General features: G+C 62.4%; 1 protein-coding gene across 10 annotated transcripts in view; it reads left to right on the plus strand.

Annotated features, from left to right (window-relative positions):
- TMEM94 (transmembrane protein 94) overlaps positions 1–14,958 on the plus strand; it is a 31,404-nt gene that overhangs the window by 15,185 nt on the left and 1,261 nt on the right. For 3 of the 10 annotated variants that reach the window (XM_059671218.1, XM_059671219.1, XM_059671213.1), the window contains 29 exons: positions 2,565–2,684; positions 2,976–3,103; positions 3,386–3,522; positions 4,963–5,165; positions 5,504–5,655; positions 6,011–6,113; positions 6,318–6,404; positions 6,650–6,766; positions 7,074–7,130; positions 7,385–7,489; positions 7,622–7,786; positions 7,972–8,181; positions 8,704–9,019; positions 9,279–9,452; positions 9,821–9,923; positions 10,030–10,247; positions 10,923–11,104; positions 11,192–11,342; positions 11,590–11,702; positions 11,790–11,889; positions 12,210–12,318; positions 12,529–12,718; positions 12,960–13,037; positions 13,330–13,415; positions 13,702–13,783; positions 14,060–14,208; positions 14,292–14,386; positions 14,492–14,585; positions 14,762–14,932. In XM_059671218.1, coding sequence (XP_059527201.1) covers positions 2,565–2,684; positions 2,976–3,103; positions 3,386–3,522; positions 4,963–5,165; positions 5,504–5,655; positions 6,011–6,113; positions 6,318–6,404; positions 6,650–6,766; positions 7,074–7,130; positions 7,385–7,489; positions 7,622–7,786; positions 7,972–8,181; positions 8,704–9,019; positions 9,279–9,452; positions 9,821–9,923; positions 10,030–10,247; positions 10,923–11,104; positions 11,192–11,342; positions 11,590–11,702; positions 11,790–11,889; positions 12,210–12,318; positions 12,529–12,718; positions 12,960–13,037; positions 13,330–13,415; positions 13,702–13,783; positions 14,060–14,208; positions 14,292–14,386; positions 14,492–14,585; positions 14,762–14,932 — 3,995 coding nt within the window. The remainder of the gene's footprint in view (positions 1–2,564; positions 2,685–2,975; positions 3,104–3,385; positions 3,523–4,962; positions 5,166–5,503; positions 5,656–6,010; positions 6,114–6,317; positions 6,405–6,649; positions 6,767–7,073; positions 7,131–7,384; positions 7,490–7,621; positions 7,787–7,971; positions 8,182–8,703; positions 9,020–9,278; positions 9,453–9,820; positions 9,924–10,029; positions 10,248–10,922; positions 11,105–11,191; positions 11,343–11,589; positions 11,703–11,789; positions 11,890–12,209; positions 12,319–12,528; positions 12,719–12,959; positions 13,038–13,329; positions 13,416–13,701; positions 13,784–14,059; positions 14,209–14,291; positions 14,387–14,491; positions 14,586–14,761; positions 14,933–14,958) is intronic. The other 7 variants (XM_059671220.1, XM_059671215.1, XM_059671223.1 and 4 more) reach the window with 5 other exon arrangements.

Genomic DNA, 14,958 nt, shown 5'->3' on the forward strand with positions numbered 1-14,958 from the left:
CAGAGGGTGAGTGCTGCGTGTCCAACTTCTACAGCCTGGCTAGACGAGGGGCACTGCCCCGGCCCGCAGGCGGCTCCTCTTAGCCTGTCCCTGCCTCCCCCAGCCTGGTCCTCACGGCAGACCCAGCAGCACCGCAGGGGACCTGCAGTCCCGTGGGATTTGGGGATCTGCCGGGCCTGTCCTTTCTCCTGCCCACTCCCTGTCTTTGTGGCGTGCAGTCTTGTTACCTCTGCAGGCCAGACCTCCCCTGCCTCCAGGCCATTTCTGGGAGCCTGGGGGGGCAGAAACCTCCTAGGAAGCTGATGGTTACCCAGGCTGGGGTGCGGCCCCTGCCCCGAGGACTACTTCTTCCCGAGCTCAAATAAGCAGTTGTCCCCTCAGGGAGGAAGCTGCTCTCATCTTCATAATCCCCCAAAGCCACAGTGAGAGTGGGGTTAGCTGAGCTCTAGGCAAGGGTTCGGGAAGTCTTTGGGCCAAGCTCCCTCTGGGGCCGTCCTTATCCCTCAGGCCCAGGAAGCCGGCAACAGGCCAGATGGGGCTCCCCTCTGCAGCAGGACATGGCCCCAGTTCAGCATCCTCTTCTCGTCCTGGAGATGTGCGTCCTGTGAGGAGCGAGGCTGCCAACACGGAGACGGGCAGGAGGAGGAAATCCAGACGTTAGTGGGCAAAGCCAGGGCAGACCCAGGAGGGCAGATGGGGTGATAGGCATGGAGGTGGAGGGCAATAGGCCGAGGTAGCCAGGGCGTCGCCAGCCAGGCGACGTTGGTCGGGCTCAGTGGATGACCCCAAGTCCCGTCCTGGTGCCTCGGGCTCCTCTCGCTCAGGAGGGAGGGGTCCTGGTGGAAGCTCACGGTGCTGCTCTTCAGGTGGCCTTGAGATAGACTCACACCTCCTCCCATCACTGCCTTCCTGGGGAGGCCAGGTTGTGTTCCTAGGACCCGCGCCCCCGAGCTGGGGACCTGTGCATCGGAGTCTACCTGGGGCAGGCCTCCCCCCAGGAGTTTTGATTCAGTAGGTCTAGGGTGGGACCTGGACATCCACGTTTTTAAAAGCTCCAGGTGTTTCTGGCACACATCCTGGGTTGATAGCCCCTGATAAGGCGTCAGTGGGATCTGTGAAGCTACCTGTGTGCCCATTCATTCATCATTCATCACTCACTCAGGGAGGATGCGCCGAGCCGCCGCTGCGTGCTGGGCACTGTCCCAGCAGCGGGTGGGCGGGTGTGGAGATGGAAGGATCAGTGCCTGTTGTCCAGGAGCTGGCAGTGTAGGGGAGAACCAGGCCAGGCAATCTAGAAGGACGGCTCTGAACGAGGCCAGCCGTGAGCCGGCTGCCCAGGGTGCTGTCGGGTACAAAACTCCCCGTAAGCGCAGCCCTGGGTCTGGGGAACATTTCCCAGAGCCGGTGATGTTTGAGTCTTGAAAGAGAAGTAGCAGTTGTCGGGGCGAGGAGTGTGTTCTTGGCTGAGAAAACACAGGCATGTGCACATGAGCGGGAGGAGCGTGGCCTGCCTCCGGAATGGCAGGAGGGGGCTGGAGAAGCCGGCAGAGTGCGGGGTGAGCTCAGGGCTCACTGGATATTAAAGGTAAGGGGGTCAGGTGATGGGACACGCTCACTCCGTGGGTGTTGCAGTTGGTTTGGACAAGGTAGAGACTGAAGGTAGCAATTGGGGGGTGGGAAGGGGAGGGCGGGGTCTGGTCAAGGGGGTTCCAGCTCTGGCCTGGGTGCCTAGCGAGATGGTGACGGCAGGCGTGTGGACTCTGGCGGAAGCCAGGTGGCGATTTCAGGTGTTGGACATATGGACTCCGGTGCCTGGGAAACAGCTGTGAGGCAGCTCAGTACCCGGGTCGGCTGTGGCAGGATGGACTGTGGGGTAGATGGAGGGAAAACAACAGTCAGAGAAGGAGAAAGCAGCAATGGGGGTTTCAAGGAGGAGAGAGGCTGGGCCAGGGGTCACATAGGACCGTAGGTCGTCCCCAGTGTCACCCGGGGACTCTCCTGCCCCCCATCCTCAGAGAGAAGGGAGGAGGCGTAGCAGTTCTCGGTCCTTTCTTGGGCACAGCTGCCCTTTTTCCGAGATGTGTCCTTCCTGGTGGTTGTAATCCCCTCTTTTTATGAAATGGTGGTTACAGAAGATGGGTTTTTCTCCCTAAATTTGCCTCTAGGAACAATGAAGTGCTAGTATCTCCCTGATAGTGTCTCTCCCCCCCTCCCCCCACCCCACCTTCTGGTATAATGGAATCTGAAGCAGCAGCGGTGAGGTAGACGGGGAGGTCAGCAGTGACAGCATCTGATGGGCTGGGAGGGGCTGGTGGCAGTGGGGTGAAAGTCAAGTGAAAGGTGGGCCAGAAAGCACTGAGTATGGGAAGTTTTGTTTTAAACTTGGCTTTAAGAGCAGGAGGCTGTGTACTTGACTGTCCTTTAGTTTAGTGGAGATTGGAACATGCTTACACCCCGAGGGAAGGGCTAGTGGAGGAAGAGGGGAGGAGGGGGGGGGAGGGAGGCGGGGCCTGGGAAGGGGGCGGCCTCTGGGGCCATGCTGAGCACTTCTGGCTTCCCTGCAGGGCGAGCCCCCCTTGGCCCTGGGCCTGTCCACGCGGAAGGCCCTCAGCATCCTGAAGGAGCAGCTGGAGGCGGTGCTGGAGGGACACCTGAGGGAGCAGAAGAAGTGCCTCACCTGGAAGGTAGGCCGAGCCTGGGGGGGAGGGCAGAGGAGCCTGGGGCCCATTCTCAGGGCCTGGGGGCCCAGCGAGGCATCACGGATTTTCCGAAAGAAGCCGGGCTTCCTTCCAGAGTCATGTCCTGACCCCTCCCGCTGCAGGAGCCCAACCGGCTGGACCCCAGCCAAGACCAAAACGAGAAGACAGAGGCAGCCACAGGGGCTGGGTCGGTGGGTGTGGGGGGAAGGCGGCCCCTTCCCACGACCTTGTCCCGGCCTCTCACCCCTCGGCCCCTGTCCGCCCCCCCACCCCCAGGAGATGTGGAGGAGCAGCTTCCTGCATCACAGTAACCGCTGCTCCTGTTTCCACTGGCCGGGCGCCTCGCTCATGCTGCTGGCGGTGCTGCTGCTGCTGGGCTGCTACGGGGGCCAGCCGGCCGGCAGGTACTGGCTCCTGCCCAGCCTCTCCTACCCCGGGCTCTGGGCCTTCCCTCTCCTGCCTCAGCTGAGTCTGCCGTCCCGCCTACGACATCCCAGGGGAGATGGGCTGCTCCCCCAAAGCTGCCCCCACAGCCGGCGCCTGAGCTGTGTAGGGATCCTAGTCCCTTGGCTAGTTGGTGGTGGAACCAGACTCGACACTCTTGCAGGGGGACTGGGTGGGCTGTGACTGGAGTCAGGGCCCTGTGTTGGCCGGGCTGGTGTGAGTAGCCCTCACCTTCCCGCCAGCCACGGGGTGGAGCTGGTGAATGCCTCGGCGCTGTTTCTCTTGCTGCTTCTCAACCTCATCCTCATCGCACGGCAAGATCGGCTGAAACGTCGGGAGGTGGAGTGGAGGCTCCGAGGGATCATCGACCAAATCCAAGGTGAGACCAACGGCCAGGCGAAAGGCGCTTTGTGATGGGTCAGAGGAAGGACTCCCCTCCTGAGCCCCAGCACATAGGCGTTGCCTCTGGTTGGCATTCTGGGGGCTCTGGGCATCCAGCGAGTTGGCAGGATGCCCTGCGCACTTTTAAGCAGGACAGTGAGAGCCGTGGGGCCGCTGTGGGTGCCCAGGCAGTGGCCCGGGCAAGCCGGAAGGCTAATAGCAGCCAGTTGGCTTGCAGGCTCGCTGTCCATTGGGAGACTAATAGGGAAGACCCTCTCCCTTGGCAGGACAGTCAGATTTTCTCTTCCAAGTCGGCCCTGTCTGCTGGTTCTGGGCCGGGGGAGGCGGGATAATGGACCAGAGAAGCCTGAGGATTGGGGCTGGGAAGCGAGCCGGGAGCTCAGGGTGGGGCAGTCCAGCTCCTAAAGGAGAAGGGAACAGCGCAGGCAGGCGGGTTCCTGCTCATCCCGCCGCGGCCAGTGCTCCTGCAGCCCGGGCCGTGGATGGAGACCGCATCAGGCTCTTTGGAGACAGTGGGTCCTGCTTCCCGGAGCGTGTGGTCTTGTAAGAGAACAGCATCTCCTCTCATGAGACCTTTCTCCTGGGCAGTGGGGGTTGCAGCCCTGAGAACGTGATATGATTCACTCATTGCAGCCTTGTAGGCACTGGGAGTGCAGCGGTGACCGGGAAAGATGGGTCCTGCTCTCGGGGAGCTAGTCTTTGCTCAGGAACCATCGGTGGCTCCCTCCTGTTTATCGAAGCCATTATCAGTGGCTCCCCAGAACCTCTGGCACAAGCTCTGACCTTTTCCTCCAGCCTCTTCTCTTGCTCCTCATCCTCACGTTAAAGCCACTCCCCCTCCCCACTTCCCAGCCCACTGAGGACTTCCCTGCTCCAGTGCCTTTGTCCTGCTGTCCCTCACCCAGCATGCTTTTCCCTCACAACCTCCGGCTGACAGAAACCTCGCCATTCTTCAAGGCCCATCCTCAGTGCTCCCTCTTCCATGAAGCCACCCCTGATTGCCCCAGCTCTGTGCTCCTGCAGCTCCGGGACGTTCCCTAACACTCTTAGCCTGTGTGTTTGCCTTATTTGGAGTTATCTGCTCACGTGTCTCACTCCCCCTCTTAGGTGGTGGCTCCTCAAGGCAGGGACTGTGGCGTCCTCACCTTTGTCCTTTGCACGGGGCCCAGCACACCCTCAGCAATGGTTGTGAAATGTATCTGAAAGGAACAAGGAAACAGAGAATAAGAGCTTCAGTGTTCAGAGGAGGTGGAAGTGCCTGGGCTGAGTGGTTGGGAAAGGCTTCAGCCTTGAAAGAGGGGAAGTGTTGGAAAGGATGCAGGATTTCAGAGAGGCTTCATGGGCAGGCTAAGCTCCGCGGTGCTGGGTCTGGCTGGGGCCCTGGGTCAGGTGGTCTCCCTCTTTCCGTTCTCATCAGATGCCCTCAAGGATGGCAAGGAGATCAAGTGGCCAGATGCCATGTACCCCGACCTCCACATGCCCTTTGCACCGTCCTGGTCCCTGCATTGGGCCTACAGAGATGGACATCTGGTCAACCTGCCAGTTAGCCTGTTGGTAGAAGGAGACATCATAGCTCTGAGGCCTGGCCAGGAATCGTTCGCCTCTCTGAGGGGGATCAAGGTAGCGCGAGACTTTTCTCCTTCCCTGGAAATGCAGCGGGAGAGTCCACAGGCAGCGGTGGGGGGTCCCAGTCTTAATCCTGAAGCTCCCGGAGGCCAGCTCCCAGCTTCTTGGGGAACAAAGAAGGGCTGGGACATCTTTCTCCACTGTGTCCTGTTCTTTCTTCTCTGATCCTCAAACCACCAGGAATCCAGTCCTACAGGCCCCGCCCCAGCTGACTCTGCTAACTGATGGGCCCTAACCCCGTGGATGTCCCCACTTCGCTGGAGTTGTCAAGGAGAGGGGCCTCCGAGAGCAGCCTTTCCTCACCCTCCCCTCCTCCCCTCTGTCCCTGGCAGGATGATGAGCACATCGTCTTGGAGCCCGGAGACCTGTTTCCCCCTTTCTCGCCACCGCCCTCCCCCCGGGGAGAGCTGAAGAAAGGGCCGCAGAACCCCCAGCAGCACCGGCTGTTCCGTGTCCTTGAGACCCCCGTGATTGACAACATCAGGTAGGGGTGCTGCCCTGCCTTTCTCCTGCTCCCCGCACCCCTGACCTCTCCTCTTCCCCAGTGCCTCTGTGAGCTGGGGGTGGGGGACAAAGAAGGAGCCTGTCCATTCGAGGCCCCTTAGGCCAGGCCCTCTGTAGGTTCCTCTCTTTAGCATCTTGTGAGCACTCTGAGCCCAGTGATGGCTCCCCTCCCAGTTCGAGCTCTGGAGGCCAGCACAGGCTACTCTCCCCGGCCAACTGGCTGGGGCTGAGGAATAGGAGGGAATCGCAGGCCTCTGGGATGCTCAGTGCAGGTGCTCAGTGAAGGTGCGCGTTTCTGGCCTTTCCCTTGAGCATCGGGTCACCTCTTTCTGCAGATGGTGCCTGGACATGGCCCTGTCCCGCCCCATCACTGCTCTGGACAACGAGAGGTTCACGGTGCAGTCGGTGATGCTGCACTACGCCATGCCTGTGGTCCTGGTGCGTGAGGTGGGGCGCCAGGGCAGGGGAGAGGGAAGTGGGGGAGCCTCAGGGCCAGCTCAGGTGAGTGTGGGAGTGGAGGCGGGGGTCCCAGAGTGAGCCAGCCAGTGTCGGGGGGTGAGTGGGCAGAGGAAGGGGAGCCTCAGAGCCTGGGTCTTCCCTGGGGTTGGGGGGTTAAGGCTGCACCTCTCCCCCTCCCAACAGGCCAGCTTCCTCATCACCAATGCCCTGCGCTTCATGCTGCGCGCCCCCGGGGTCACGTCCTGGCAGTACACCCTCCTCCAGCTACAGGTAACCCCCTCCTTTCCTCTCGGCCTGCTTTCCTCCTTCCCTGGTGGCCGAGTCCCCTCATGTTCCCTGGCTGTCCCTCCTTCTCTGCAGCCAGGGGCCCCTTAGGCTTCAGCTTAAGAACACCTGCTTCCCCTTCCTCCCTCCCTGCCCCCGACAGCTGTCCTGTCCCCTCACCCCAGCCCTGTCCGCCCTCTCTGGGGCTAGTCGCTCTTCCAGAGCCCTCAGTGTGGGTCCCTCTCTCGCAGGTGAATGGCGTCCTGCCCATCCTCCCCCTGCTCTTTCCAGTCCTCTGGGTCCTGGCAACCGCCTGCGGAGAAGCCCGGGTCCTGGCCCAGATGAGCAAGGGCTCCCCCAGCTCTCTGGTAGGTTTTCCCAAGGCATCTGGGGGCACGTGCAAAAGGAACCAAGACAGGAACTAAGAGGGAGTCGGCTCTGCCCCAGTGAACAGGGACAGGAGTGGGAGTGCGGGCCCCTTTCCACCCAGAAGAGCCTCCAGGCCAGGCCCGGGGGTGTGAGTGCCTCCGGCTCTCAGCACACAGGGGACCGGGGCTGCCTGGGGCCGTCCTTTGCCCAGATGTTGGGAGCCTTGCTGGTGTGGGGCCCCACCTGCAGCTTGGAGGCCTGTGTGAGGGCGGTGCCTTCCCTGAGCTCCCCCTTCTCTCCATGCAGCTGGCCAAGTTCTCAGAGGATACTCTCAGCAGCTACACAGAAGCCGTGTCCACTCAGGTACACGCACCGGGCCGATCCTGCCCCAGGTCCCTTCTGGAACCCTGGACGCCCCCACTTTATGACCTTCTAGCCTCCAGGAGGCTCTCAGAGCCCCGAGTCCTCATCTCACACAGGCAGTGTGTCACTGCCCTGCCCGGACAAATGCCTCCGCACCCCAGCTTCCGGGTGCCCCTGGACCGTTGCCTCTGGTGACCCCAGAGGCTCTCGCCTGGGAAATGTGGCTGAGTCCCAAACGGACTTTCTCCCACCAGGAAATGCTGCGCAGCATTTGGGGCCACTTCCTGCGGGTGATCCAGGGGACGTCGTCCACGCTGAGCCACAGCTCCAGCCTGCTGCACAGCCTGGGCTCCGTCACGGTGAGGGGCCCTGCGGGAGGGCCCGCCGCAGCAGGCCTGCTTCCTGCCGCACCTGGGTGCCTGTCTGCCCCTCCACGGCCCCTGGCAGGTTGGGGAATGCCAAGCCCGTCTCCCCCACCATCTCTCCCCCAGGTCCTGTGCTGTGTGGACAAACAGGGGATCCTGTCGTGGCCAAATCCCAGCCCAGAGACCGTGCTGTTCTTCAGCGGGAAGGTGGAGCCTCCGCACAGCAGCCACGAGGACCTGACGGATGACCTGTCCACCCGCTCCTTCTGCCACCCCGAGGTGGAGGAGGAGGTGCGGCGGGGGCCTCAGGGAGGGCGAGGCTAAGGGAGAAGGCGGGCGCGGGCACCATTAGGATCTGCCTCTGAGCAGTGCAGGCAGAGCCCCCACAAGGCAGAGGGGACGTCAGCCCCCTGCCTCCCGGGTCCAGGCAGCCGTCGGGACCCGGGTCTGAGGCCTGTACCCCTTGCTCTCCTCAGCCCCACGAACGGGATGCCCTCCTGGCTGGCTCCCTGAACACCACGCTGCACCTGGCCAATGAGCAGGAGCGCGGCGACTGGCCTGCTGACGGCCCCAAGGTCCCTGAGCCCTGCTCTCACCACAGAGCGCACGGCCACAGCAAACACCCGTCCGGCTCGAACGTGAGCTTCAACAGGGACCCAGAGGGCTGTGAGGATGAGCCCGGCAAGGTGAGGGGGGCGGAGAGCAGCCCCCGCGGTCAGGCTCAGGGCGTCCAGCCTCCCCTGCTGCAGGGGCCCGAGGGGTGCAGCCAGCCTGGTGGGTGGCGCCGGAAGCACAGCTTCTCAGGTCCCCAGGCTTGGCCTGGCAGGGCACCTCCTGTGGCTTCGCCCGCGGCTCCCCTGTGAAGTCGGCCCTTGCCCCCCCTCCCCCTGGATCTCGCTGCTGGCCATTGGTGCGGGGAGGCCCCTTCCTCCTAGCCACGGCCTGCCCGTGCCTCCCTCGAAAATATTTTCCCTGAGAAAGGTCCTTCGTTGTTTCCTCCTTGGACTGTTCACCTGCTTCTTAGGTATTGCCAGTGTCATTGGGCACAAGATCCAGAAGCAGCCAGGAACTCAAGAAAGACAAGGCGGGGATTTCTGGGAGGGCTGGGGAAGTGTGAGCATGCTGTGCTGGGAAGGGGGGGTCTTCTCTCAGGAGCACCCCACACCCGTCCCAGTCTGAGGCCCCCGTCCCCTCCACGTTGCCCCCAGACGCAGCCTGGGCTGGAGAGCGAGCCCTACGAGGCGGAGGACTTCGTGTGTGACTACCACTTGGAGATGCTGAGCCTGTCGCAGGACCAGCAGAACCCCCCCTGCATCCAGTTTGATGACTCCAACTGGCAGCTGCACCTCACCTCCCTCAAGCCCTTGGGCCTCAACGTGCTGCTGAACCTGTGCAACGCCAGCGTCACCGAGCGGCTGTGCCGCTTCTCCGACCACCTGTGCAACATCGCCCTGCAGGAGAGCCACAGCGCCGTGCTGCCCGTCCACGTGCCCTGGGGGCTCTGCGAGCTCGCCCGCCTCATCGGTGCGTGGCCACCCACTCCAGACAGAACAGTCCCAGGCATGGCGTTTACCGAGATCGCCGGGAAGCCTCCTAGCTCCTGGTCCTTGCCCTTTAACAGGCACTGCTGTCTGACTGCTTCCCAATCTGAGAACAGAACTGGGGGTGGAGGGGTGGAAGGGGCCAGCCAGCATGGATTTCGTCCCCTGAGGTGGAGGGCGGGGGGCAGGCGCAGTGGCTGGGCTTTCTCCCAGAGGCCCTGACTGCTGCCCTCCCCCTGCAGGCTTCACTCCTGGGGCCAAGGAGCTCTTCAAGCAGCAGAACCACCTGGCGCTCTATCGCCTCCCCAGTGCCGAGATGGTGAAGGAGAGCTCCCTGGGGAGGCTGTCCTGTGTCACCAAGCGGCGCCCCCCGCTCAGCCACATGATCAGCCTCTTCATCAAGGACACCACCACCAGTGAGCCTCCCGTGCTTGGCCCACATCAGGACAAACCTTCCAGCAGCTTGGGCCAAGGCTCTGCCCTCCTCGTCCCTTTTTGGGATGAGTAGATGAGCACCAGGCAGCTTCTTAAGACCTCAGATGTGGCAGGGATTGGTTTGGGGAACCAGGCTGGGATGGTGGCAGTCACAGAGGATGGGACTGTCTGAAGGATGGGCAGCTTAGTGCCTGCATAACAAGCCCAGCAGCGTTCTACACAGGCTCGCTACGGCCAGGCCTGGCTCGTTCCCTCCACCCCACGATGGCAGTGCTACCTGTGAGGTCACAGTGAGCAGCAGGGGTGGCTTGGGCACTGATGGTCTGGCCTTTTTATTCACTCCCCGCAGGCACAGAACAGATGCTGTCCCATGGCACAGCAGACGTGGTCTTGGAGGCCTGCACAGACTTCTGGGATGGAGCTGACATCTACCCTCTTTCGGGTTCCGACAGGTGGGTGAGGGGCCAGAGCATTGGGCTCAGGCGGTCTGCCTTCCTGCTCACAGTCCTGGGGTGTCCCAGGACCACTCGCCTCACTTCCACCCTGCTTCCCTGGCAGAAAGAAAGTGCTGGATTTCTACCAGCGCGCCTGCCTGTCTGGCTACTGCTCCGCCTTCGCCTATAAGCCCATGAGCTGCAGCCTGTCCTCCCAGCTTAATGGCAAGTGCATCGAGCTGGTGCAGGCGCCGGGCCAGAGCAGCATCTTCACCCTGTGCGAGCTGCCCAGCACCACCCCCATCAAGCTGAGCACCCGCCACAACAGCTGGAGCTCCGATGGTACCGTGCGCGGCCGTCCTGTGGGGGCCAGAGTGGGAAGGGCTTCCCGAGGGCAGAGGGGACAGCGGGCACAGCCCTGGGCCTGGAACGCCCAGGGGGGCAGTCACTATCTGGTGATGTGGGGGGAGTCCCTTTGTCTTCTCCCGTATAAACTGGTGCTTCCTCACGGGTTTCTTGTGACACTCCAGTGGGACGACATAGAAAACCGCTTTCTGTGAGAGTTACACAATAGAGGCATGAGCCTCTCTGAGTCAGACCAAGGCCAGGTCCCAGACCCTGCAGGGACAGAGGGACTCAGAGCTCCACTGACCCCCACCCTCCTCTCGGCCAAACTCATGGGGTCTTATGATCTGAGAGACGATGAATTGAAGCCGTTGCCAAGGGTGGGGCCAGCCCCCTTGCCCAGACCAGGGCTGGGCTGTTGTCACTCAGGGGGATTGTCACCGGACTGATGAGTGCCTTTCATTGTCTTTTCTCCTGTGTCTGTTGGCTCCTCCATGTGCCCCGGCCGTGTGCGTGCGTGGCTGTGTGTGGTCCGCGGGGGCCCGCGTGCTCTTTGATTTGGGTGTGGCATCTGTGTGTGTGGCCCTGGGCTGCCTCCTGGAATTTGCTGGTTCCGGGTGTCCTGACTGGGCCGTGTCCTGGCTGGTCTTGGTGCCTTGTGCCGACCTGAAGAAGGGATCGGGGAGGTGCTGGAGAAGGAAGACTGCATGCAGGCCCTGAGCGGCCAGATCTTCATGGGCATGGTGTCCTCCCAGTACCAGGCCCGGCTGGACGTCGTGCGCCTCATCGACGGGCTGGTCAATGCCTGCATTCGCTTCGTCTACTTCTCTTTGGAGGATGAGCTCAAAAGCAAGGTGGGGAGAGCCGCCCCCCCTGCCGCCACCAATCCTTGTTCCCACGGGCTTCAGGGCCCCTCGTTCATGGCCATCTGCCTTCTGCAGGTGTTTGCAGAGAAGATGGGCCTGGAGACAGGCTGGAACTGCCACATCTCCCTCACACCCAATGGGGACATGCCTGGCTCCGAGATCCCCCCCTCCAGCCCCAGCCACGCTGGCTCCCTGCACGATGACCTGAATCAGGGTGAGGGCAAAGGTTTGTGGTGGGGACAAGGTGGGGGTGGGTGACTCCCCCCACCTTGGAGCTATTCCAGAAAGAGCCCCATAGAGCCCTCCTGATACATACATTCCCTTGGAAAATGGCTCAGATCTCCCTGTGGTAACAGCAGCTGACAGGGGAGGAGAGGGGACCTGCAGGCAGGAAGTTCCATGCCATTTGCAGGGCAAGGAAAGGCCTCCAGAAGGCTGGCCCCAAGGTTAGGGATGGCCTTTCATCCCCACAGTGTCCCGAGATGATGCAGAAGGGCTCCTGATGATGGAGGAGGGCCATTCTGACCTCATCAGCTTCCAGCCTACGGACAGTGACCTCCCCAGCTTCCTGGAGGACTGCAACCGGGTACGACAGCAGGTCTGCGCCCCCGGCCCCTGGAAGTGGCACATGGCAGAGGAGGGAGGGTCATGGGCATCTCTGCTTTTTCTCCAGGCCAAGCTGCCCCGGGGCATCCACCAGGTGCGGCCCCACCTGCAGAACATCGACAACGTGCCCCTGCTAGTGCCCCTGTTCACTGACTGTACCCCCGAGAGTGAGTACTGTGGCCACAGTGACTCGGGCAGCCCGTTCCCTTCCACTGAGCGCTGACAAGGCCTGGGACCCCGTGAGCTCTTGAGGAAGTGTGGGCTTCCCCTGCAGGGAGCAAAAGCAACTGGGCTGGGAGGAGCTGGGGAGTCTAGTGGGCTGGAGTCATGGGCGTGCCATTCTGGGGAGTCAGAGGAGTGTCAGAGGATTGGGTAGGATAGTCACAAAGGGGGAGCCCACTTCCTGTCTCCTCCTGTCCTGGGGGTCTCTGCCCAGTGCCCTGCATGGGGCTCCGCCTGCCTGATTTGTGACCGACTCTGCCCTCAGCCATGTGTGAGATGATCAAGATCATGCAGGAGTACGGGGAGGTGACCTGCTGCCTGGGCAGCTCTGCCAACCTGCGGAACAGCTGCCTCTTCCTCCAGAGCGACATCAGGTCAGGGGCACCGCCTCTGCCTCCCGGGAACCCCAGATTGGGTTTGCAATGGGGCTGGGGCGTATATTATGGCCGATCTTGCCCCGGTTGAGGGGACCAAGGGACCTGGGCATGGTGGGGAGAAGAGGGAGCAGGTGCTCGCCCCGTCCTGTGGGAGATGGGGTCTCTCGAAGTACAGCTGATGGGTACGCTTCCCCCTGTGCTGCTCAGCATTGCCCTGGACCCCCTGTACCCATCCCGCTGCTCCTGGGAGACCTTCGGCTATGCCACCAGCACCAACATGGCCCAGGCCTCGGATGGCCTTTCCCCCCTGCAGCTCTCGGGGCAGCTCAACAGCCTGCCCTGCTCCCTGGCCTTCCGCCAGGAGGAGACCATCAGTATCATCCGCCTCATCGAGCAGGTGGGGGCTTGGGCTGGTGGTGGGAGCGGGGGTGCAGGGCCTGCTTGGGTGGGGCATGTCCTGCTTTTGCTATCCCCTGCTCAGGCTATCAGGACACCGGATCCATCTGGGTTGCCTCCGGGCGAAGCTCTCCCGGGCGGGCGGCTTGGTTTGCAGGAGCATTGGGGCATCTGGCTCCTGGCTGAGGTTGGTCGGCTATAGGGTCTGAGCGAGGCCACAGTCTGTCCTTCCCGGCCCCTAGGCTCGGCATGCCACCTACGGCATTCGCAAGTGCTTCCTCTTCCTGCTGCAGTGCCAGCTGTCTCTCGTGGTCATCCAGGTGAGCCGGGCCAGTGCAGACAGTGTCCCCTCCCCGCCTGCTTCTTTTCAAGGACCAGCGTCTGAGGCCAGTTGGGAGCTGGGAGGATGCAGCATAGCCTAGGGGCCCCCAGAGCCCCCCTGACACCGCTGGGCTTTTGGAGATGACCCCTGAGCAGAACAGTGTCCCCTCCAGCCCCAGCTCCACGAGGCCAGGACGTGAGCGGCTGTCTGGGCCCAGGGCGAGGCAGCCTCGGGGCTCCCAGTCCTGTTTGTCAGAACCTAACCGGGCTTCCGGGGCTCTCCTGGCCCAGTTCCTCTCTTGCCTAGTCCAGCTGCCACCGCTGCTCAGTACCACCGACATCCTGTGGCTGTCCTGCTTTTGCTATCCCCTGCTCAGGTGAGAAGCCGGCCGGCCCTCTGTGCCCAGGCAGACGGGGTGGGAGGTCACCGAGCACCCCAGGAGCCCGGGTTCGGGGAGCCCTGCTCAGTGCTCACCTCCTCTCGCAGAGGGAGCATGGGTGTGTGTGAGGTGTGTGTGTGTGTGTGTGTGTTGTGGTGGGTGCTCCTTTGTCTTATCCCTCCTGCCCACCAACCCTGACCCAAGACTCCAAAAAGGCTTCTCACATGGGAATTGGGAGACAGAGGGTCATGGCGCCGCCCTTCACCCAGTCTCTGCTTTTCAGCATCTCTCTGCTGGGGAAGCCCCCCCATAGCTCCGTCATGTCTGTGGCAACAGGGAAAAACCTTCTCTCCATTCCTAAGAAGGTAAGCGAAGTGGACCTGGGAGCCCGGGCCTTTCCCAGGAACGAGCATAGAAGAGGCTGATCCTTGAGGCAGGGAGTGATCAGATGGGCCTCCGCCACAATGCCCCCCACCAAAGGGAGGAGGGGGGACAGAGCTGGGAAAGATCCTCGCCGGGGTGGGCAGTCCCTGCTCCGTTCCCCCATCCGGGCTGCCCACTCACGAAGAGCCTGTTGCATCCGAGTGCCGAGTGCCGGAGGGGCCGTGGCCTCTGGAGTGACAGGCTCCTTCTTCCCACAGACCCAGCACTACTTCCTGCTCTGTTTCTTGCTCAAGTTCAGTCTCACCATCGGCTCGTGCCTCATCTGCTTTGGCTTCACATTGCAGAGCTTCTGTGACAGCTCCCGGGCCCGCAACCTCACCAACTGCTCCTCCATCATGCTGCCCAGGTGAGTCCCGCCCCGGCCCACCTCGCCCCCAGGCCACCTCCGCAGGGCCCGGGGAGGGCTGAGTGCACATCTTGCTTTGGCAGCCATGCAGACACGGCTCCAGCCTGGTTTGATGACTTTGCCAATGGGCTGCTTCTGGCTCAGAAGCTCACTGCCGCCCTGATCGTCCTGCACACCGGTAAGGGCTCCCGGAAGGGGGCCAGTGGTGGCTGGTGGGGTGCCCCGGGGACCAGGCCTTGGGCCGTGGCAAGTCTGACGCCCCCTCTGATCCCATTTTCTCCAGTCTTCATTTCTGTCACCCACGTGCATCGCACCAAGCCCCTGTGGAGAAAGAGCCCCTTGACCAACCTCTGGTGGTCCGTGACGGTGCCCGTGGTGTGAGTGTGGCTCAGCTGGAGGAGGGGGCGGGGCTGGGGCAGGGCTACTATGACTTGAGGGTGGGGTTTGGGTGGAGATTGAAGGGTGCCCTTCTTGAGCTACTGCTGTACTGAGAAAAGCAGGGAAGGGAGCGAGAAGTCCCAGGTTGACCCGGCGCTGCCACCCCCTCCTGCAGGCTGCTGGGGCAGGTGGTCCAGACGGCGGTTGACCTGCAGCTGTGGACGCACAGGGACAGCCGCGTCCACTTTGGCCTGGAGGACGTGCCTCTGCTGACGTGGCTCCTGGGCTGCCTGTCCCTGGTCCTTGTGGTGGTCAGCAACGAGATCGTGAAGCTGCACGAGATCCGGTGAGCCACCAGCAGGGCACTCCCTC

Source organism: Myotis daubentonii, chromosome 16 (assembly GCF_963259705.1).
Source record: "Myotis daubentonii chromosome 16, mMyoDau2.1, whole genome shotgun sequence".
NCBI classification, from domain to species: Eukaryota; Metazoa; Chordata; class Mammalia; order Chiroptera; family Vespertilionidae; genus Myotis; species Myotis daubentonii.